This window comes from Poecile atricapillus, chromosome W (genome assembly GCF_030490865.1).
Source record: "Poecile atricapillus isolate bPoeAtr1 chromosome W, bPoeAtr1.hap1, whole genome shotgun sequence".
Lineage (NCBI taxonomy): Eukaryota > Metazoa > Chordata > Aves > Passeriformes > Paridae > Poecile > Poecile atricapillus.
Window position 1 is genome coordinate 33,044,060 of NC_081288.1, and position 23,751 is coordinate 33,067,810.

At 40.5% G+C, this 23,751-nt stretch overlaps 1 protein-coding gene across 1 annotated transcript; it reads right to left on the bottom strand.

Annotated features, from left to right (window-relative positions):
• Positions 1 to 9: 9 nt before the first annotated feature.
• LOC131592082 (pleckstrin homology domain-containing family G member 7-like) lies at positions 10 to 22,255 on the bottom strand. Its single transcript, XM_058863360.1, has 14 exons — positions 22,018 to 22,255; positions 20,738 to 20,778; positions 18,798 to 18,893; positions 17,630 to 17,779; positions 15,552 to 15,647; positions 13,192 to 13,287; positions 11,822 to 11,935; positions 9,995 to 10,169; positions 8,493 to 8,608; positions 7,605 to 7,698; positions 7,051 to 7,130; positions 5,606 to 5,765; positions 1,632 to 1,729; positions 10 to 117 (listed from the first exon to the last, which is right to left on the bottom strand). Exons 1-14 carry the CDS (start codon positions 22,172 to 22,174, stop codon positions 10 to 12), a joined length of 1,581 nt encoding a protein of 526 aa, XP_058719343.1. The 5' UTR covers positions 22,175 to 22,255.
• Positions 22,256 to 23,751: the final 1,496 nt, after the last annotated feature.

Sequence of the window (23,751 nt, forward strand, 5' to 3'; positions counted from 1 at the left end):
CTGACATTATTAAATTTCAGAGGATGCAGTAGGGAAGCAGAAAGCAGTGCTTTTCTTGGTTTGATGTTGTGTGGTGTAATTGGAGATTGCTGTTTCTATCTGTGACATCCATGTTTTCTGTAACAAGAAAAAGTGTTTGTAAACCAAGACAATCTAAAAAATTTCCAGTAAGTTAGATGCATAAACAGTTTATTTTATTTAGTTTTATTTAGCCTCTCTTTAGGCTTGTGCTCATAATTGCTGAAGGAAACATGAATTATCCCACAGCTGAGACTCTCCCAGTTATTCAGGCTGGAATATGCTGCTGGAATCTCTGTCTGGGGCCAGGGATTTCCAGTGAGTATTTCCATTATTGGTTGGAAGGTAGGATTTTAATGCTCTGCTTGCAATGGTGTAGTTTGTCGCAGGCTATTTCACCCCTTTCTGTGTAATGTTTAGTAATTAGCTTAATGCTGTCCTTGCAGTTTGGGCTCCTCATTTTTCTTTTTAAGACAGCTCCAGTCCTATCAGCATCACAAGTTCTGTCCCCTTCCAAGATCTGCCATGTGCTGCCAACTGAATTTCAGTTTCTATTACCATGCTGACAGCATTCAGGTCTATGTTTTCTGTCATCCAAGTATGAGGATGGGGGTGATGGAGAGAGAATTTCAAATATATAACTTCCTTCTCTCTGCTAGTCCAGATAATCTGGTCACAGAAGTTGAGTTGTCTCTGAATTGCTATGATTAGACACTGGACTAAACCTAAAAGGATTTTTCCTTTGGACTAAAACCTTTAAAGGGCCATTTCAACCCAAACTATTCTATGATTCTATGACATTGAGAAAATGGCAGCTGTGATATGAAGGCAGTTTTGGAAATGGAAGGTCATATTTCAGTAACAGGAGAAAGTAATGACTTGAGTGGATAGCTATTCCAAGTACCAGCCAGTGACTTAAAAATGGAAAGAATCCACTCAATGTTTCTCTTAGAAAAAGTCTACCGCCATTTACTTGTAAGAATTTGTATTAGTGGTGGTCAAATTTCTGTGCATTAGGTATTAGAGACGGGAATTCAGCTTACATGAAAAGCAAAATACTGCACAGTGCCTGACACGCTTTCAGATGTTATATGCAGTGCTGTTACTAGAAATGTGTCATGGTGTGAAAATGAGGGGTAAATTTATATAGCAGTGGAATTAATCATACCATCTGTTCAGTCTGAAATTGCAAAATACATGTTGTGAATAGATGAGCATGAGACATTTTCTGATCTGAGTACTATTGCATGTGAGCTGGGTTTAGGGGGGGTTGTTTTGGTGTTGACTTCTTTGGAGGGGCTGACCATCTTCTGTGATTCAAGAAATGGATCTATTTTTTTTTTTTTTAGCAATCAGAATGGATAATGTTTTTCAACAAGACTATGACCTGCTATCAACCCTGATAGAAAGCTGGAACATGTTCAGCAGCAAAAATTCTGTAACAAATATCTGAGCCAGAGCGCTGGTGTGTTATTTTGTTTTGTTTTAGTTTTGGTCAAGTGTCACAACTGTAAGAGATTCTTATCACAGCATGACCACTTTTAGGCTGCCACTCTCCTTTAGGGGAAGCATAGTTGTGTAATCAGAGAAGAAAAAAAAAATGTGTTCCCTACCTTGGCAGTTTCTGTCTGAGCTTGTAGCAAGAAGACTGCTATGCACTGCTGATACCTGTTCTCATGCTGAATTAGAAAAGCATTTCGCAGGCTGAAGACTGTGGAAAAATGTAAAAAAGTGATATAAATGCACCTCATACAATCGTCAGTCCAATTTTATATCACATTGATTATGGTAGAAGAAATGATATATGTAAGCATCTTTTCTATTTCTAAAAGGGCAGTTGCACCTCATAGGGTAAGTTGATTTTGTTGTGTAGGAAGCTTTCTTTTTTCAAAACTTTAATTCTACTTCCTTTTTCTTTTATTTTTAATTGTTTCATCATGGTGCAGCTAAGATGCTTTTGAGTCTGCCTGAGGATCATTAAGAAATATTTCCCTTCAAAGTGGCCTAAGTCATAAGTGAAGTTAGAGAAAAACAAGTATCAAAGATTAAAAAGAGAGGTCCCATTTTTATTTTATTTAAGTAAGTCCATATGATGGCTGGCACATGGCAAAGTGGCTGCACTCAGGCTGGTGTTGCCTTTGGGTTCTCCCTGGGCATGTGCCTGAGCTAGTGTTCCTGGGGATGCCCTGGTTGGCTGCTGCAGCCAGGCATGTTGCCTCTGTTTCCTACAAACTTTTGTTCTGAGAATGAATGTGAGCATCATGTAGTGCTTTACTCTGCAAGGGGACAAAGTGAAACCAATGTCATACATCTGGAATAAAAGCGGGGCTCAAGTTAGTGATTTTCTAATCAGAAAGTGTGTTGCTGCTTGCAACCTTCAGAGCTGGGTTCCTACTATTATATTTACATGCAAAGTTACATCTCTTGTACAAGGTCATGGTGTTTGCAGATAGTTCTGCATTTAGGGCACCTTCCTGTTGTTATGGACACACCATTTTATCTTCTATCCTTTCACTAATGCATAGAAGGTTTTGGACAAGAATTATCCTACATAATTATCAGCCTCCTGCCTGCTGCCAAAAGAGTATTTCTAGGATATTGCAACATATATTTTTTTTTCAAGTACTTGCATTGAGCTTTGTTTATTTTCAAAGTGATGTCAATCCTCAGCAAACTATCAGATGCAAAAGTACTTGCTAGATCAAAACCCAGGATTTAATTTTTGATTAATGTGATGGATCACATGACCTTTCTGAGAACATGCTTACTAATCTTTTAGTGCCACCAGTAATAAAAGTCTCTTTGAGACTGCAGATATATTGGCAACATTCACCAAGGTCACACATTCCAGACAATATTAAATATTTTTTTTTTCTCCTGCAAAGGGACATTTTCTGTTGACATTGGAATGTTTGCTTGTTGTTCTACACAGAATGTGGGAATCTGAACTGCAATCTCCCTATGGTAATTTTTCTCACTGTTTTTATTGTACCTCACCCCAAGGGGTCCTGTATTAGCATGGGGCTTCCAAGGTGTTATAAGACTACAAGTGAGTAACAGGGACTGCCATGGCTACAGATGTAATAAAGCTGGTAAGAATATGTGGGAGAGAAGCAACAGGGACAAGGGTACAGGGAAAGGTCATACCCAGTGGACAGAGCCTAGGCTGGAATGCAGGAGACAGATTTTTCTATTATGATGATTGCAGCTGGATCATAAAGATTAGAAAGACCCTGGTTAGGAATCTCTAATGGGAAATGCTGGCTTGGGGAAAAAAAAAAAAAAATAAATTATTTCCATCTCCATTATGGTTTTTATGGTCAATCTATTAGGCATAAACTGGAGGATGGCTGCACTGCCTTCTCCAGTACCCAGGAGCCGTTGGCCTTGCATTCAGCCTGGGCTTATGCAGGATGTGGTGCTGCCCTCCTCACCACCCTGCAGCCAAGAGGTGGCTGATACATTTGCTCTGTTTCTGTTGGTTTGGTAGGGAGTCTTACAACGCAGGCAGACAGTGCCTGGAACATGTTTAAAAAAAGATTACCATTCTTTATGTTCATCCCCTTATCTTGTCTTTAGTAATTTGCCTTTTATTGCCTACCTTTATATCCTCTCAGCATTGATGCTGAATGCTAAATAGTGTGAATGTATTTCAAAGTTATCATACATTTTACAGACTCTAGGTTTATTTTCTATATCTGTTGCTTTCTCACAGAGCACTGTAGCTCCCTAAGGTTTTCCTCTCAGTCTTTAGGATTAGGATGACCCTGGAGCGCAGAGATTTGTATTTCTTTTCATTCTCTTTGATATAGGAGGCTCCTGTTATCTTGGCAGTGTTAGACTGAATCACTAAGGCTTGAAAAGACCTCCGTAGTCTTTGAGTCCAACCTCTGACTGAACACACCACCATGTCAGCTAGACCACAGCACTAAGCACCACCTCCAGTCATTTCTTGAACACTTTCAGGGGTGCTGACTCCACCACCTTCCTGGGCAGCCTGTTCTAATCCTTAACCACCCTTTCTGTGAAAAAATTCTGGGTGTCCAACCTAAACTCCTAGTGCAGCTTAAGGCCATTTCCTTTTGTCCCATTGCTGGTTGCCTGGGAGTAGAGGCTGCCCCCCATGTGGCTATAGCCTCATTTCAGGTGACTTTAGGGAGTGAAGATGTCACTCCTTTTCTCCAGGGTAAACACCCTCAGATTCCTCAGCCACTCCTTTTAGGAGTTACTCTTGAGACTCTTCCCTAGGTTCACTGCTTTTCTCTGGACACACTGCAATGTCCTTCTTGTAGTGAGTGGCCCACAGCTGGACACTGTCTGTGGTGTGGCCTGACCATGGCCAAGTGCAGATCTCTTCCCTAGTCCTGCTGGCCACATTATTGCTCATACAGGCCAGGATGCCATTGGGCTGCTTGGCCACCAGCGCACATGCTGGCTCATGTTCAGTTTGCTGCCAACCACCAGCTCCAGGTCCTTTTCCTCTGGGCAGCTTTCCAGCTGCTCTTCCCCAAGATCATAATGCTGCTTGGTGGTGTTGTGACTGAAGTGCAGCGCACAGCACTTCACCTTATTGAATCTCATGCAGTTGGCCTCAGCCCATCAATGCAGCCTGTCTAGATCCCTCTGCAGAGCCTTCCTACCTCCAGTGGATAAACACTCCCACCCAAATCAATGCCATCCATGAACTAAGGGTTCCCTCACTCTCCTCACACAGGTCCTTTCTAAAGGTGTTAAACAGGACCAGTACCAGTACTGAGCCCTGGGGAATGTCACTAGTGTTGGGGAACACCAACTACACGTGGCACCATTCACCCCTAAAGTGAGGTGTGAGAGTCTGCTGCTGAGACCAAGGCAAGGCCTGATGTTTCATGCCTGCTCCCTGACCCAAAACCTGATTTGGTGACTTCAGGAACAGTGTTTTGGCAGGGTAAGGCTGTTCATTCCCTGTGGTTCTCTTTCACTCCACACCCAGCTGCACAGCAGCAGGGATAGGAGGCGTATTCCCCAGTGACACATTTGGATGTCTGAGAGCAAGGAAGCACTTGTACGGTGGGTGATTCCATCCTCTCAAGAGCTGGCGGGGCTGTGAGTAGGAGCTATAGCAGGAGGTAAATCTCTTCTCCAGCTTCCTTGAGCATGGCTGCATTGTATGTGGGAGGACACCCAGGAGAACAATGCTGTGGTGCAGCTGAAAAAATGCTGCGTAACTAGTATGGAACTGAAAATGTTCTTGGGAAAGATGCCCAGGCTTTGATAGAATGTATTAGGACAGTTAGGACAAGGGAATACTTGGCTTGTAGTCGGAGTCTTGATACCTCCTTTGGGGTGAATGGATAATATGTGACAGTCACTGGTGTGTGAGTCACTGCTGGCAGCAGGGGCTGTGAAGTCTGAGGCTCTGAAGAGGCTGTGAAGCTCTCACACAGGAGCAGAGCTGTGAAGCCAGGCAGCGCTGAGGCACCAGTGTTTGCACTCCAGGCATCTGGGGGTGGTTTGTGGGCAAACAGCAGCTTCTCCTTATGCTACCTCACACACAGTACACTGACATGGGGTTTATGAAGGCATTCAAGTGCATGCAGGGACATACCTGTAACTTGGATGGGTTCAACATTTTTCAATACAAGTCTGTCTAGTGGGATGGGCTGGTCTAGGACTGTGCAAAATCCCCCCTCTTTTATGAAGGACTGCAGCTCAGGAGTGAGGGAAGGAGAAACAGGGATTAAGCTGATGTCTGAGCCTCCATATTTCTGGGAATAGAAAATGAAGTTGGTTAGCAGGATGTCTGCTATCTGCTCATGAAGTATAGGCGCTAAACAATTCTAAATTTGCTCTAAATGTGTTTTCTCTTATGAAAGCTACAGCGACAGCTTGTTTTCCTGAGGAATCTTATAAAAACTGGCTGGTACCTGGAGTTCACACTTCACATTAAAAAGTCACACTTCACATTAAAAAGCTACAAAAGAAGCACAATACAAGGCCACAGGAAGAAGACAGATATTCCAAAAGTATTTTTCCCCCCTTTCCTCCTTACTTTAATAGCAGGTTTTTACCTCCATCCCTTGGGAGTAAGTTTCCTCATCTCCCCTCATGTATATGCACAAGACAGAATTCACGGAGCTCCAGATGAGTTGCAGCCCTTCACAGAAGTTTCATCAACACATGTACATGGGACAACCCTCAAAGAGATTTGCCTAAGAGTACCGGATCCCTTGAATTTCTGCTTCCTTCACCAAACCTGTTGCTAAGGGATGGTGCTGCTAGTCTAAAACCTCTCACTGCATGCTTTCTCTATCTCCTTTCTCTCGAAAGCAGAACACCTGCTTCTTAAACAAACAAACAAACAACAAACCTAGGAGATTTATCACAGGTTCATTTAGACTCAATTTACATCAGTTTCATAAACTTAATTAGCTAAATGCACCTACACTGAAGCTTTAGGAATTTTAGGTCATCCAGTTTTTCTGTTGGTGTCTATATAAAGATATTTATCATCTATAAAACTCTGTAGCATCATTCATCATGAGACATTTTCTTAAAAGGAGTCATATCCCGATTTTAAACTTGGGGAAATCAAGACAAAGAGAGTTCAACAAGCAGCATAGACAATCTTCCATCATTTTAGCCTTTCCCTATTTTTTTTTTATATACGTTTTTCTTCTTTCCAATAATTCTGATATCTCTGGGATAAAAAAAAATTCAGGTTGCAGGGACTATTAGAAAAAGTCTTACATTCCTGAAACTTTTCTGAGCTTTATGAATCCAGCACATCACAACAACATCAGGAAGATATTAAGGTCTTGTAATGTAAATTCTGCCTGTAATAGTGTTCCTGTACCATACTGAGCCTAGAAGCAGGCTTTTGAATCAGTGTTATGGTTTGCTAGTTGCATAAGGAAGTATCAGCTGTTCTTCATGCTGATTAGTCATCTTGTATTTTTATCATTAGATCAATATTCCAAAGTACATTCAAAATCCATCCAAAATCTAAAAAATATAACAACTGCAACCATATATATCTGTAGACATTATTACCTTTTTGTTACGTTTAATTTTGGTAATTAGTAGGAAATCATCAAATAAAAAGAGATAGACGTCAAGGAGTCTTGTGCTTTCTAAGAAGGAAAACAAAAAAAAAAAATCAGTTTTATGGTGTGATTATTTGAAGGAATTGCTGCTTCTAAGATGAGGCACATCTATGAATCACTGCACCTTATAGAATGCTTTTAACAAAGAAGCCTTGTTTCCCATATAGTTCATGACTACTCATCCTCTAGTCTCCGTTCTCAAATGCACTAAATCTTACATGTCAGTCATTTTGGCTACTAAATTTGTACCTTGTAGCAGCTACCTCATTCTGTTAAAACTGCTACTTGCTTGCCAAGAAAAAGGACAATAAACAATCATACAGACTATTCATCCTATTGGCAGCTTGGCTGTATCTTAGTCTCCCTCTGATAAACTATACAGTTGCTTTTTCTTTCCTGCACCTGCCCAAATGCTGTTGCAGAGGTTCATTATGGACCTTCCATAACCATGTACAATTCTGTTAAGCCATCTCTGGACACCAGGAGATTCAGGGACATTACCTGCTAGCATCAGCCTCCCTTCATGAAGGAGAAGTCTGTTTGCTGAAGACAAAATGTTCTCACTGCTGTTTTCTCTTAAGTTTGGCTTCAAACACTTGACCCAAAAAGAGAGAGAGAGAGAAAACGGGGAATCAGTCTTGCATAATGGATGATGAACTGGAAGGCAACCAGCAGCTAAACAAGATGAGCATATGTGTGTTCTTACCTCAGGCTAAGTACATCACACAGCTGATAACTGAGCATGCCTGTGTTTTTACAGCAGTGCTATCGCTTAAATGTGTTTATGCTTTTGAAATGTTAATCTGGGTTTTACTTTTCCAAATTGAGTTCAATAGTGTTTGCAGCCATGCATATGAACAGACATAATCCCTGAGATGAGACCCACTTGATGATATTACCATAGTGCTGCTTAAAGTCTGTCTGGGTAACAGGGTAACTACAGCAGAAATGTGCACACCCAGGTATGCTGTGTAATGTTTTGTAGTGTAATTTAAGTGTAAATGGAAGGTTCTTTGGCTCAGCTTGAGAAGTGAAAGAGGCAAATAATTTCTACTTTATTGAATGCTGGTAATACTTACATCTGTTCCATTTCATTCTGTCCCCTAAAAGCAAGTATGGTGGAGTCCTCCTGGACTGTGTATCACTGCCCTCTCTTGGAAGCTGACTGAGAGCAACCCATGCTGCCATCCAAGGCCCTGTGTATGTTCAGCTGCAGTGCCCAGGCTGCAGCTGCTCCTGTTAGAGCAGAGCCATCCCCACTAACTAGAATACAGACAACCAGCCAAATTTAGACCACACTATGAGGACAGATAGGAAACTAAAGCCTCCTCTAGGAAAAAAAAAAAAGAAAAAAAAAGGAAAAAAAAGAGCCCTTTAAAATCTGCTTACCTCTGGGACAAAGAACCTTTTGTCACGATCCCAGACCTGAGGCCAAATTATGACCTCTTGCAGCTGCCTGAACTTCTGAAAGTTGTCCAACCACTTGACTTTACCTTCCAGATCCCCTGAAATGTGTGAAACACCAGTTACTGCCAGGGCTGACAAAAGCAGTCCTGTTTCTAGAAGATGCTGAATACTGATTTTCTCCAGTGAAAGATGAAGTACTTCACATGTGAGGCCCCAGATGAAATCTTGATCTCATTGTAAAAAATGCATAAACTCTACTAAGATCAGCAGGGACAGAATTTCAATTCATGCATTCAAAGATGCTTAAATTCACTGCTAAATGAAAAGGTTGTGTTTACTAATCTGTCTGGGGAACAGGAATTCATATAAAACTCAATTAAACTGCAATCTTAAAAATGTCTTCAAAAAAAGTCCTGTCATTCTAAACTGTCTGGTATAGTGAGAGAAAAATAATTTTCATTATATACAGCTTGATAAAAATACTGTTGAAATTAATGAGAATTAATTTCAGAGGAAATGTTGCCAGAAGTGACTGAGGTGGGGGTCCTTCAAAATGTGAAAAAATGGGGACTGTGTCTTTGCTGATTCAAGGCCATTATGAGGAATGCTTTAATGGACCTGCAACTTAAATTTCAAGTCTTTGGGTGGAGTGATATTGCAGATAATGGTTTCAGACACATACCTCCCCACCAGAAGGGGAGTGCTTGGACTACAACTGTTCTTTATGTTACTGGTTCACTGATCAAAAAATGAAGGCAGATCTTTGTCAGGTGTCTGTGACTAAAGAGGGGTCACCCTTCTATCTTTGGTTTCCTTGATCCAGAAGTGTCTAATTTCTGGAAGGACCTATTTATTCTGCCAGTAATACTCTCCAGACATCCAATGGTCTTTTAGGGCCACACCTAAAACTGCTGTCCTTATATATGTTAAATATACAAATATTTAAAACAAAATGCAGGGGAAAAAATAATATTCAGACCATCCATTTGTTTTCTGCAATAGCTAGAGAAAATCTGTAACTGAGACAACTTTACATAGTAGGACTCTGTCATTAATGAAAGGTCAGGGACATAATATTCCCCTTGTGAGTGCAAATCTATCCTATTAAGGATCAGCCCTAAAAAAAATCCTCCTTAGACATAAATCCAACTGAAAGACTTCTTTGTTTGAGATCTTTCTTGATATGTTCCAATTTGAGATCTGATTATAATTGTTTGCCTGTCACTGCAGATGATTCTGAGAAAATACAAGTGACTCACTTATTTGGGAGTCCTGTGACATTTCTCTGAGAGGCTTTGACAGCACAAGGTGGCCCAAATCATTCCCTACAGAATGAGGGTCAGGACTGTAGAAAGGCACACACATCTTTGTTACTTTTCTCAGGAGACACTTGACCAATTCACACTTCAAAAGACACGCACAAAAAAGCCATGTAACTTTCTAATTTGTAACTGCATACTTGACTTTTAACCTTTGTTACATACTTATAGATTTTTCCACCTTCTCTTTAAGTGACTGGATAAAACTTTTCTCTGTCTCATCAGTGCTCCTCTTCCAGATGTTGTTGAGGAGGAGGGGATACCGTGTCAGTCGATGCAGAGGAGCAACCAGCAGCTCTGGCAGATGCAACCTCTTGCACTGTTCATTTTGTTCACACCACTGTGAAGACAAAGAAAATCTGCCTTAGGCTTCAGCTTCCTTCTGGCTAGGAGGTAGCAAACAGTTTTCTGCATCATTAGCTGACTGTAATGAGACAGGGACTAATGAAAGATGAGTTTCTCACTCAGTGAAACAAGGGCAATATAAAGGATCTTGTCATAGTTTAACCCAGCAAGTATCTAAACAACACAGCCACTCGTTCATCCTTCACTCCTTCCTGTGGGATGGGGAAGAGAAATGGGAAATAAAGAGTAAAGTTTGGAGTTTGAGATAAAGGCAGAATAAAAACAGAAGGGGAAAACATAACAGGACATATAAAACAAGTGGTGCACAATGCTCACCACCCACTGGGCAATGCCCAGCCAGCCTTCCCTCTAGTTTATATACTGAGCATGACTCCATATGGTACAGAATACCCCTTGGGCCCGTTGGGGCCACCTGTTTTGGCTATGTCCCCTCCCAACTTCTTGTGCCCACCAGAGTCCTCGCTGGTGGAGGTGAGAGACAGAAAAGTCCTTAATTTAATGCAAACTGCTTAGCAACAAGTAAACATCAGTGGGTTATCAAAGTTACACTCATCTTAAATTCAAACCACAACACTATACCAGCTACTAGGAACAAAAATAACACTATCCCAGCCAAGCCAAGGACAGCTCTCTACAGGGGAAATTGCATTGTCCCTCCAGATTCACTTTCTGCATTGCTGCTTACCATTCCAGATGCTGTGGCCATGTTATCATATCAAATAGGGCTCCTATTTATCTGCTGCTTTAATTTCCTCAGGAAGACCTGAGAAAGTTAACCTGAGTTAGGTTTGAAAGCCACCTTATATTTTAGGGTCACTGCTACTTGTTAGAAAACATTTTTCCTAGGTGTGAATGTATGAAATCCTGGTCAGGGAGCAAGCAATGTGAAACTCCAAGGTCCAAGCTGCAGAGCTTGCCTGGCGCAAAAAGATGGCCTTCCAGTTTTGGGCTGCCTGTGAGAAAAGCCCACTACTTCGGATTTCTCTTTCTAAGCCTGTAATATTGAAGATTAATCTTAACTATTTAGGGGGCACACTGGTCTGCTAATGATGCCAGAAAGAGCAGAGCCTGAGATCCCCCCCACTGCACTGGTGGAGTTGGTGCTTCAGGCAGGTGCAGTGTCAGCAAATACAGAACCTGCTCTAGTGCTGCAACTTGATAAAGAGTCCACTGATAGCTCTTTACAGCCTTAGAGGGAGGTAAATTCTCCCTTACTGGTACTGTTTTGATGCTGCAGTAAAACATTTGAAATTGATTTTTGTGTCTTTTTTTCCCCTGTAATCATTTCACTTTGTTAAGGTGGAGTTCACTGAGTCAAGAGATTATGTGCAAAACATATGAAAGAGGCTAGTAGATTGTATTTTCTGCCTGCAAAAATGCAGCCTAGGTTTTCCCCCTCTTATCTGTTCTAAATTACAAGTAGGGACTTTCACACATACACTCAGAAGGTTGACTTCCAGTCAGTGATAGGCTCTGCAGTTCAAAAAATCCATGTTAAATGCTATCTATACAGTTTTGCTTCTCACGAACATTCCTAATTTGCTGTTAAAATCCTGTCATAAGGTAGGAAGGCTGAAGACAGCAACAACAAGAAGAGCAATAACAACAACAAAAACATCACTTTACCTTCAGGTAGATGCCAAAATCTTCTCTCTGTCTCAGTTTTTCCAAGTAGAAGATAGCAGAAGTATAATTAAGGCAATAAATCTGGTGTGTCTGGCAGAGGTCACCCTGGAAAAACTGCAGAAAAGGTTTGGAGATTTATCAAGAAAGAAAAATATGACAAAGGAAGAAACAGGAGTTTTGGGTTTGTAAGGTTCATTTTATCTGAGATTTCTTTGTACCTAGGAAAATGGGGAAAGAGAAAATTAAAAAAGTCAAGGGCAGTTAAAACAGCAAGAAAACTGTAGTAAAAATGCCACAGTACTTCAGTGATGCCTAGGAGTTTTAACAGCTCTGCAGAGGTGTGACACATTCTTAGACTTTGTTCTCATTAGAAATAAATTATGTGAAATTCATATGGAAGTTGAAGATGAAACTATTTCTGAAACAGCTTTGATGACTTCATGTAGCATTGTATTTTATTTCTGAGTGTGCTCTTTGAAATAACAGAGTAGCCTCATTTACATGGAGATGTTGAATGTCATGCATGAAAAAAGGCAGCTTTGTCTGGGATTTTGCCTGTCTACACAAACATTATCAATAAGAACACCTGAAGTCAGTGGTCACAGTGGCAAGAAACCAAGCTCTAGCCTTAATTTCTCTGTTAAAAATCTCAAGACGGAGGTAGAGTCTTTTAGTATTTTCCAGAAGTTTTCTAATGGCCTCTACTGGTAGCGAAGGCTCTGATAAATCAGTTGCTTTTCTGTCTTCATTAATATTTCTAACTTTACAAGCACTGAGAAGCTGAGCAGGAATTAGAGCTCCTGTAGACTGCTGTTCAGACAACTGCCTTGTTTACCACACAGACTAACCAAAAGGGAAGCAGGGCTTGGCAGTGGTAGGACAACTGTGGCTGCATCTCTCTCTTGCTTAAGAGAGATCGGCCAAAGTGTAATTTCAGTTGCAATGAGCTCTTAATTAAGCAATTATAAACACTTGTGGGTCTGGTGCATGGAGTAAAGGAGGATCAGTGTGAAGGAGTGGAAGGAGGCAGTGATGGGGCTGGGATCTGGTCTCAGGGAACATCTTCCATAGAGTGGGAAGCTTGCTTCTGCCAGTGGAAAAGTCTCCTCAGAGTCTGGGCTGCTGTTCCCCAGGAGGAGAAAACCTTTCCACACTTGATTCTACATACAGAGCCCTTTCCATGACTGCTTCAAACATGCCAATGAATAAAAATAAAATCATCCTTCTGATAGGAGCAACTTGAGGCTGAGACCAAATTGCCTGGACAGATGGCATGAATTTGACTGACCTGATTGCTCTGGAGCACCTGTGTGCCATGATGAACGGTCTGCTGCTTGTATTAAAAGCAAGAATACTGCTAATTAAGTTACCGCTCTGAGTATGGAGCTGAAATCCATGGGAGAGTCTGACTTGCTGACATGCTTCTTCACAGTTTCAAAAAACATTTTCAGAAAACTGAGACTTATCTAAGTAAGGAGGAAAAAAAAAAAAAGCATCAGTAATCCGAAGCTAAGATTAAAGCAATTTTATTTCCCATCCCTGGCCTCTCTAAAGGCTCTAAGTGTAATGGGTGCCTATACTTATCTCTAACATTCCCAGAATTGTCTTCAGAATTATGCCCAGAATGCTTAATTATTCAGAAGCTAAGACAAATATATACAAATACCATATGCACCATAAGTGACTATGTTGTAATAATGCCTGATGACAAAGGCTTTGGAACAAGATTAGCTAGTCCATTAAACTTGTCTTAGAGTAGCAGCTGTTTTTAACATTAAACATTAAAAATTTTAACATTAGAAATGACAATGGGTATCTGCTGAAAAACACTGATTGCATATGACAGAGCTGTGACAGTTAAGGAAGCCTTCATGGTCATTTGAGGAAGACATCATCTTTCATGGTTTGAGTTCATTTCATACAATTGAAAGTGAAGGAAGTATCCATAAAATGCCACAAAACCTCACATTTTCCCCATAAGTTAACATGTTTATATTGGATTCAAAAGTGCCTACCTTCTCAGATAGGACTGTAAGCCTGCTCCTAAGCCCACACTTTCATCCTGAACACAGTGTTTTCACAAGAATTCATGACTGGGCTAAGTTCTTGGCAAAATGTTAGGCCAGAAGGGCATATCAATCCCCTGTGATACTGCTACAGACTGCAGTAACTGCAGACTGCTTTGTTTGGTGTATTTATGGGGGCAAGGATGCTTATAGGATGATGCTTATTCTTTAATTTTGACCTTTACAGTGTTACAGCATGCATTTTTTCATGGATTTAGACTGCTGTCAAGAAGATATGCATACTGTAAAATGTATGAAAAAAGGCACCAAAGGCATGAGCAGATTGTTTTTCCTACATTTAATCAATATTTAAAATATGCATAACAGATTATAATTTATTATTGTCATCAATAAGGACAATAAAATTAGAAAGCAAAACAAGACTTTTTTTAGGATAATTTTCTTAAGACATGAGCAAGCTCCACTCCAGCCAAGCTCAAAGCTAAGTGAAACACACACACACACACACACATATATATATATCTCCCACTCCCTTCTTTGAACAAGAACAAGAGAATCAAGAATCACACGCCTGCTGAACTCCAGTGGTTGCCTGCATGTAGTCTTAGTCCACAGTAAGCCAAAGATGAAACCTATCAGCTAAAAATCTTTTTCCTTGTATCTCCAAACCTACTGGTTGGTCATTTAGCAGCTCACCAGGTGTGAGGTCTGTGACTGAGCAGCAGTGCCCTGCTCCTGTGTTTGAGTTCTGGCAAATTGTCCCTACTTTGAAGACCTTTCCCAATTTTCTTGTTTTGGCTAAAAAGGGAGAAATTCAGAGTTAGGGCAAGGCAATTACAGTAAGGGAAGTAAATGGAACTCAGCAGCTAATTTAGGGCATGTGATGTGATTGTGAGTAGTTATTCAATTAAGGCAGCTGCAGAGTTCTTTCCAAAATTCACTTTGCAATGAAGGGTGAGGTGTCCTGTAAAAGGGCCCTCTAGCTAAGAAATTTTGTTTTTTTCTAAAGCAATGTGAAAGCTATTTTTGACTTAGGGGTTTTTAACTTTCAGGAGCTGAAAATGGTCTCCCAGCAAATGGCCAAAAGCAGCAAAGAGCTGGAGCACATCACAGCCAAGCCTTGTGGCCTCCCTCCTTCTGGACAATGCAGAGTAAGTAGTACATGAACACAGAACATCCAGCCTCTGTGGGAGAGATCCTTACATTTGTGCCAAGGGAAACCTCAGCTGTAGAGAGGGGGGTCAGCATTTTGTTTGGACTTGCTCTTTTGGAGTGGCATAACAGGCAGCAAAGTCTTTGTGTCCGTCTGTTTGCAAAAAGGGACTTGTTATGTAGTTATTTTCCCATGCTTACTGTTTTGCTGCAAGGATTGTGTTGTAGTTTCTCCCCACAAATCCTTTTAAAAGGTTTCTGCTTATGAGAATTCCTCTCAAACTTGAGTTTTCTTCAGAAAGATCAGCCAAATGAGCTCTCTCCCATGTTTAAAATGCCATGTATCTTTGGCTGGTGATACAAGAGAATGATTTGTGCTGATGATATTTGACTCACACTGATATCCCACAGAGAGAAGAAGAAAAGATGAATTATATGAACAAAGTTCCAAATGTAAGCATTGAAACTGAATACAAGCTTTTGGTTTGTTGTCTTCTTTTATTGGGCTGATTAATTTCTGATCTGAGAAACACTTCTCTTTTTCTACCTACCTTGTTTAACTCCTCTAAGTTTGCGAAAAGTCTCCACAAATCCACGTCCAAGAGAAATTCATTACTATGGAGGTATTTTAGAGTGTTCATAAATACCTTTAAAACCAAAACAAATCCGTGTTAATTACTGTTTGTGCCAATTCAATAAATATTCCCCCCCCCGCCCCCCCCGAAAATAACCTTTTTACTGAAATTCTTATGAAAGGATCGTTTGGTTAGGGAGGGCAGAAGATGGCATTGTGAGAGAAGTTTCCTGATCTGCCTGAAGGTTAAATACTGAATTTTGTGCATAAGAGGGTATGAGTTATGTCTCTGGGGTTTCTCTGTGGTTACCATGGAGGCAGCTGTGTCCCTGCTGTGCCCTTGGGCAGAAGAGGGGCAAATGAGCCCCCTGCAGATCCCTGTGTGAAGGACTTAGTAACAGCAGAGTCACAGTTACACATTTCTGTGACCTTTCTAAATGTTTTCCTTCCTACCCCATGAATCTGCTGCTATCTAAATTGTTTAGAGTTACTATGAGGAAAAAAAGATATTCTTGGATTAAGGTAAGTAGAGGTCCTGTGGAGGTTTTTCATCTCTTTGGATTATTTTATTAACCTGCATTGAGTGAAAACTGCGTGTGTATTTATTGGCTGTTTAAGATTTTATATTTTTTAAGCTGATTGAGATGTACTGAATCTGACCTAAATCTGAAAAGGGCTTAAAATTTACAGGTTATTGAGTAGACTTTTTTTGTTTATGTGTATAAAGCGTTATGAAAAAAATCCCATCACCCAGGTCCAAGACTGAATAGCTAGTGAGAGTGTTTGCTTAGCCTTATGTAATTCTTTAGTTACCATGACCAGGTTACCTGAGAGCTTAAATTTATGGTGGATTTATGGTGGTCTTAAAGCTCCCTGTGGAGATTCATTAAAATTAGTGGAATATTTCTATACTTGGAATTAAACAGGTACCTTTAAAACTGGTAACCCAAATGCAATGGGTTCATTCTGTAGTGGGAGAATTTGGGAAGCCGGCATGGACTGAACAGTTCATCGTTCGTGGGCCATGCAGGGCTGGCTAAGGCTTATCTATGGGTTCCTACATCAGACTCACAAGGAGCCTGCATGCCTGCTGTTATCAGCTTTCTTCCCAGTATTCCACTTTTTAAACTTTCAAGATTTCTAAATAAAATGTAGAGAAAGAAGAATGCTCTTCTACCTTGAACCAATAGCTGGTCCTGGTATCCTGTTTTCTGTCCCTTCCTGTTTTGTCCCACCAAGGAGGAATTCAGCCTACTCCTCTATTACTTCCTATACTTTGCAGTAGCTCTTGTATTGTCCAGGCTAACTTTTCAGCTAAATGGAAAGTGCTTCACAAATCTCTTTTCTTTGACTTAATAAAAAATCAGAAATTGTCTATGCCAAGTAAGAGAAAAATGGTAGGACAATATTTATGGAAGCTTCCATTCTTTTAAATGGATACATTAACTTTTGATGTATGGTGAATATAAATAGTGCAGCTATTCTTCTAACAGTGTTTAATGTTCCTGTCCATGTTTCAAGATCTTAAAATTCACTTTATTTGAGGTAATATAGAGTTTTTGGGTGAGGAGTTGTTTTAAGTATGCTTGTTTTCATGGAACATTAAAACTACAGATTTTCTGAATTCTGAGGTTTTCTTGCTCCAGTCAAGATAATCTAACCACAGCTCTCTCTGAAGTTAAATGACAAATATAGCGTTGCACACCAGCAACATTAGCAATTGGGATAGTCCAGTACAGAAATTACATTTGGAGCGTGGCTTCGGTACAGTGTTTGTGAGAGGACTAATGGAATATCAGTTGAATATCCTGGAAAGCTCTGCAGTCAGATGGTAATTGCAAAGCACTAGATTGCATCACTTGAAAGTGATGCTCAGAAGAAGAGATGGAGACAGAAAAGGGAGCTATGGAAACAGGATGAGCAGGCAAGGGGGGAGAAAAAACCAGGTGCTCATTCCCCCACGGACCTCTAATGAGAGGTTTCAGGTGGCTTTGTGTCCATCACAGCAGAACAAACAACGTTTCATTATTTTTGCGAAGTGAAATCTGACGTTACCATCTTGAGAACCAGCAAATGATCCAGAAAGTATGTGCATTCGCTTGTGAAAAGTTCCCACACTGCTGCTTCTTTTTTCACTTCTAACCGGCTGTTGGCATCTTTCTGCTCAGTTTGTTGCTCATTCATAAATTCGTGCCAAGATTTACTCTATTGATTGAAGAAGAAAGAAAACTGCCATTGGTTGCATCAGCTTCCTCAGACCTTATGAAAAGAATTTATGTCCTATTTACTGTGTAAAATCTACCATCTACCAGTATTAGCGATTTTTCTTCTGAAAGCTTGAAAGTTCCTTTAAATATTTTAAAACCTCCTCTAAAATACAATATGAACACACAGAATTTGAAAGTAACACAGCAGGATAGTCTATGTTTAGGTAAGTTGTATCAAAAATTAGTGGGCAGCTTGCAAATGCTAAGGAATTTGATCTGTTGTGCTGCTCTTGGGTGGATGGTATCTTATTTTCTGGATGATAAAATCAAGGTACCAAAGGACAAAGTCTTTATAGTCACTCTTTATAGTCACTTGGAAATTGTTTTGTTTAGTCCTATGGTGGCCACTATCACATTATGGATTTGTTCCAAAGTCAGATGTGTATGTATATATATATATATATATATATATATATATATATATGTTAGGCACTGACAGGAACCCTCAGCAACTGTGTGTGGGGAGCTGTAGATAGCAGCCTGATAACAGTTAGGTGGCTAGGGGCCAGAAGCCTTGTTTTTCTGGCAGACAGGCTTTGGTGCCTTTTCTGCAGCCAAACCTTGCTGTTGGCACTGACCTCCATGTACTGCCTTTGAACACAGTGATGGGGGTGGCTGTATCCCATTTGACCTCTCTCTGATGCTATAGCTTCTTTTCCCAGACCTGTAGGTGCTGCTGAGAGGGTTGCCTTGATACCTTTTTCTGAATGTGGTACCTCCCTGATCTAGGGCAGCCTGGAACCCTGGCAAAATCCACAAGTTTTTGGGGGCCCTTGCGAACCTACTCTGACCCTCCATTTCAAATGAAAAAAATATACCATATACTTATGAATTAATTCAACAGAAAGGTCTCATATCCAGATTAATAAACTGAGAAATGTTAGCTTATAAAGAACACAAAATCCATCCTTCCATCCTTAAGTATCCTTGATACAGTATACTGGGTATTTTGATACCTTAAAGCAGAAGAATTCATCTGTGCAGCAGTCTATGATCTTAAGAGTTGAAAGACAATTTTCCAGTTCAGATGCTTGCTTCTGTTTGTCTTTACCCTGTTGAATGACAAAAAACCACCCTGACTCATACAGTGTTTTGAAGCCTGTTAAGAAATTTACCCAGCTCTGTAACCTTGCCCTAATCCGTAAGTAGTTTGCCCTTAAATGAGCGATTTCTTTATATTTCCAGGCTCTTCTACACAGAGACAAGGCAGTGATGGCAAGTTTCTTTGTAGCTGTGGGTGGGGTGTGTAAATGCATCAGGTTTGGACATGTAAGACCTTATTTACATAATACACAAGTCTTTGACAGGGAAATCATTGGCATGGCAACAGGCAATGAGCTGCCCTTGGAAGACAGAAAAAATGAAATGTTTTGCTTCCCTTAGCACTGTCAGAGATAGGGGACAACAGATTCATAGTTAAAATCCTGTCATAGGTATACAAATTTATGTGTTTGTTTATTTATTTATTTTAATTTTTTGAGCTACTTATGGAAAAAGCTCCTTGGTCATCTGCAGAGTAGTGCAGTGTAAAATGAGCTTTCAGAAAGCTAAAAGAGCAGCAGGAGTTTGTGAGAGAGACCATGAAATAAAAACAATTGCTTTTGTTTCAGCCTTGTTTATTCAGGCCTTGTAAAAAATTTAAACATTATTTATGAACTCTCATTTAGTGCTGTGGGCACAGAGTTATAAGGTGCTTGCCTAAGTTTTATCTGTTCTCTGGAACAGTATATTCCCACTTCATGGATTTCTATTGCCTGAACTTTAGGCACTGAACTCCAGCCAATTTTGAAATATGTGTTTGATTAAAATATTTGAAACTTAGGGTTTAAGTTCAGCTCCTAATTTTGAAAGATAGATTGAAATGGAGCAGAAAAAATTAATGCAGTTAATATATATGCACACTGAATCAGTGTACCAGCAAATGAATCTTCATGAATTAAACTTTATGACATTTATTAGTCTTAAAATCACTTTTGTCTAAATATCAAATGCTTTTTATTGCAGGTTTAAAATATTTTTCTGAATTAAAAAATCCTCAGGTTTAGATCATGTTCCTTCAAATGCTATGAAACTGCTATCAAATGAAGATGGAATTCTTGTACATATTAACCTGAGTACTTGCATTGGTTCTGTATGCACAAACTATTTGATAAAATGGAAAAAATACTGGGAAGGGACTGTTCTTAATCGCTTGCTTAGGGAGAAAAAGTTATCAAGACACTTATAAATAATTTTTTGAATGCTGAACAGTACACAGAAAGGAAATTCAGATACCTTAGTAAGAGAAAGTTTTCATCAATGGAAAAGACAAGAGTTGTATTAGACAAGGAAATTCCCTGAGTTGTGCTTTCAGTGGTGAGTGTGAGGGAACCCATGAGGACAGGAAAGGTCTAAGAAAGTGTCCTGGAATGCTATTTTATAGGTAAAGCTTAGATCTCTTCCATGTGAGTGGGAGTTCATCACATTCTCCAAAGCCCTAAGGCATGCAGAAAACACAGGATACACAATGGTCAAAGCAACGATGCAAGTGATTTGTCGACCTTATGCTGCCTTCACCAAGGGAGATGCACTGGGCCTGCTGCCACCCCTGAATGACAACCCATCCCACTCTGTCCTCCTGCTGCCAAGGACACCTCTCCTCCCACCACCCACAGGGATGGGGAGCAGTGGCTGTGTTTTCATGTGCATCACATGCAGTGGCTGCTCTGGAGCCACCCAATCTTCATTGCAGATCAATGTGCAAGCAGTCCCAGGGTGGGCTGAGAGCTCTGAGTTCAGCTCACCTGCTGCTGCCTTTCTCCAAGGGCAAGAAAGTCAAGAAGCTGTTTTCACCCAGGTAAGTTGTGGAATAAAGCAAGATCAGTGCAAGAAAAAATAAAATAGTACAAATACTCACAACTCCTCTTTTGGCAAATGGCCACTTTGACTTTTTGGACTCTAATGGGTAAAACAAATGTTATCAGTACGGAAACAGATAAAAAAAGAAAACTGTTATTTATATTATTTATATATACAGCTTACAGACTATACCCTACTTGGCTCATATTTAATACTTGAGTTTAAGTAGTTTGTAGGCACCAGACTTAAAACCCATTAAGCTTGTTGGGTTCCTCCCAGCAAGAATTATGACTCTTTGTGATGGGACCTTGGATGGTCCCCTCCTACTTGTTGCAGGTGATCATTTTATGATTGCAGCTCTTTACCTGGGAAAGCCATCATATCTCAAGCCAGTTTTTAAAGATGTTGTTTTAAAGCAAGAATTAGTCTATGCCTTCTCACTATGATAACTTGGAGTTATGCAGGTATTTAAATCTCCAGTGAATAAACCAACCTACAGGCTCTAAGCCTCAGATCTGTCATGGGGCTGGCACAGTCAGGCGGACTGTAATTTGTATCCTTGGTGAGGCACAGGGGAAGCTGGGGATCTAGATTTAGGAATGCACTGGTGACTTGTGAGGAACAACTGTGTTCAGCAAGAAATCTGAAAAGGTTTTCTTTATGTGGCATCCATCTTCAGGTGTGTGACAGGGAATCACAGTCAAAACTTTGTGTTTCTGGATTTTGAAGGTCTCGGCCATTCTGGGAATGGCTGGCCTATTTGCTGTCATGAAAATGCTGGCTGTGACCTTGGCTGACTTGCTTTTTGAGAAAGTTTTGATCTCTGGCCACCAGGATCTCTGCCAATCACACTGTACACTATACTATATTCTACAGTAGCTGTTTGTGGAAATTGCTTGCAGGTCTGCATTTCAGTTTTGGAATGTCTTGTGAGCAACCTCTAGCCATGAATTGGGTTTGCTTTCCTTGTGATCAGAACACTGCTGCAAAGGGCAGCATGGGCCACTTTTGTCTCTGCTTGAAGCTGTGGAGGTAGGAAATTGTACCTCATCTGCTTCCAGATGGAGATCTTGGCCTGGGATCTGGTTGCTTCTAGCGTGTGGAGGAGCAATGTGATCTGTGTCCTATCCTCTCCTCTACTTGCATTTTACATCAACAGTAAAATACAGGGAAGGGGGGGAAAGGGGGAATTTTAGAATTGGCATTGCAGTCACTTTGGTGTGGGATCCCCCACAAAGGCTGTCACCTTCTCATTGTATCCATCCTCCCTCCCATCCCTCATGTTCCAGTCCCAGCTTTTGCTGGGCTCAGAGGAGCAAAGCCCATGCTGTGTCTGACCTGCACTGAGCAGGAAGGATGAGCAGGGCAGGTAGTCCATGGCACTGTCTGACACCAGGAGGTCTCCAGGGAACACCTCGAGTCCCGGCAGACTCACCACCAGGGAGCTACGCCTGCGCTCGGCTGATCTGTGGGATGCAACAACAACACTCGTCATCTCTGTCCGCTTGAGGCTGCAGGGGAAGCTTCTGGAGGGCTCCTTGCTGATATGGGGGGAATCAGCTAAAAAACCAAATCACAGGAGCTGTGATATAATGTGTTAAAAGGACAAGTAGAGAATTTCAGTGATTGACAGCAAATACCTAATTGTCTTTCCAACTCCACATTGTTGCTGAGAGCAAGGTTCTTATGGTCATGGCTTGCCTCAGATAATAAGTAGATAATAAGAGCACTGAAATATTGAAAATTCCTGTTTTTTTCTGAGGTTAGACAAAAAGTAAGGGGGGATTTTAGAATTTGTGTTTTGGCGGTGGAATTTAAAGGAGCAATTAAATAGTGTTTTTAGCTGACATGTGACTTGTTACTTTTAACCTTCCTGTAATGCAGGTGATTTCAAGAAAAGACAGCATATTAGTGAAACAGTTAAAATGTTAGGTTTTAAATAAAATTATTTAACCTTTTGATAGTTTGTTCTATTTTCTTTCTAAGTATTTTTGGCATTTTTTCCTGCTATTTCAAATATTTTGAATGTAATTTGACTCAGCGGTCCTACTGATTGAAAACAAATGTCTCTTTCCAACTATTGTTGTTCCTAATGGAAAACATTTTCCAGGATCTAGGTCGAGTAAGAAAAGTGACACAGGCATTCTGTATCCAGCAGTGTGTTTGTGCCAGAGGCTTCTTGCATTCACATACAGAAACTGTTGGTTCACATTAAAAACATTTTTGTATTTTGCTAATAACTCACACTGATACCTTATGAATTGTTTTAGTATATGCTGCAGAGGGACTGCTGTCTGCAGCTGCTGTTGCCTTCAATTGACTGATAGATGAATACTGCATTAGGGCTCAAAGGGTCAGTAATTCAGTAGCTGAGGGAGGAGGCACAAAATACATGTATATATATAAAAATTCTATTTTTCAGTCACCCCTTATTGCGCATGGTATTTTTGGTCAGTTAAGCATGATTCTTACTGAGATCTTTCTTTGTCCAGGCAGCTATCTTACTGTGAATATCTAGCCATTTGCCACCCTTGGTGTGAAACCTGGCAGGTATATTTTTTCTTTTAAGTGCATGAATAGTTACTTGACAGCTTATCAGCTGACAGATGAGCTCTGAGGTAGAGAACTGGGATTTGATATGTGTAGTAAGACATGGAGATTGTGCCTTTTTTATGACCTGACGGTGACATTGCTTGCAATTGCCTTAGCTAAACAATTGAATGGTCTAGATGAAAGCTGCTCCTAACAAGAGAAAGGTCTGTAGGCTATCAGGAGGGCAACTTTAACACTTGAACCATGGACATATCAGGGCTTAAAAACTCTGTCTTGAGGAGCTTACAATGTGCAATGCAGGAGTTCTTTGAAAGTTTTCCTGCTAGTTCTACTGAATGGAGAACATAGGATCTATTTATTTGGCTTTGGGGTTTACAATGAAACTCTGTGGTTTCTCATGAAATTGATCCCTCAGTATGTGGTTTGAGAGCTTTAACGGATGGGGGGGGTCTATTTCTTGGCTGTCTGCAAGACCATACCTGTGCAAGGGAGAGGAGTTCCTCTCAGGAGTACCTTCCT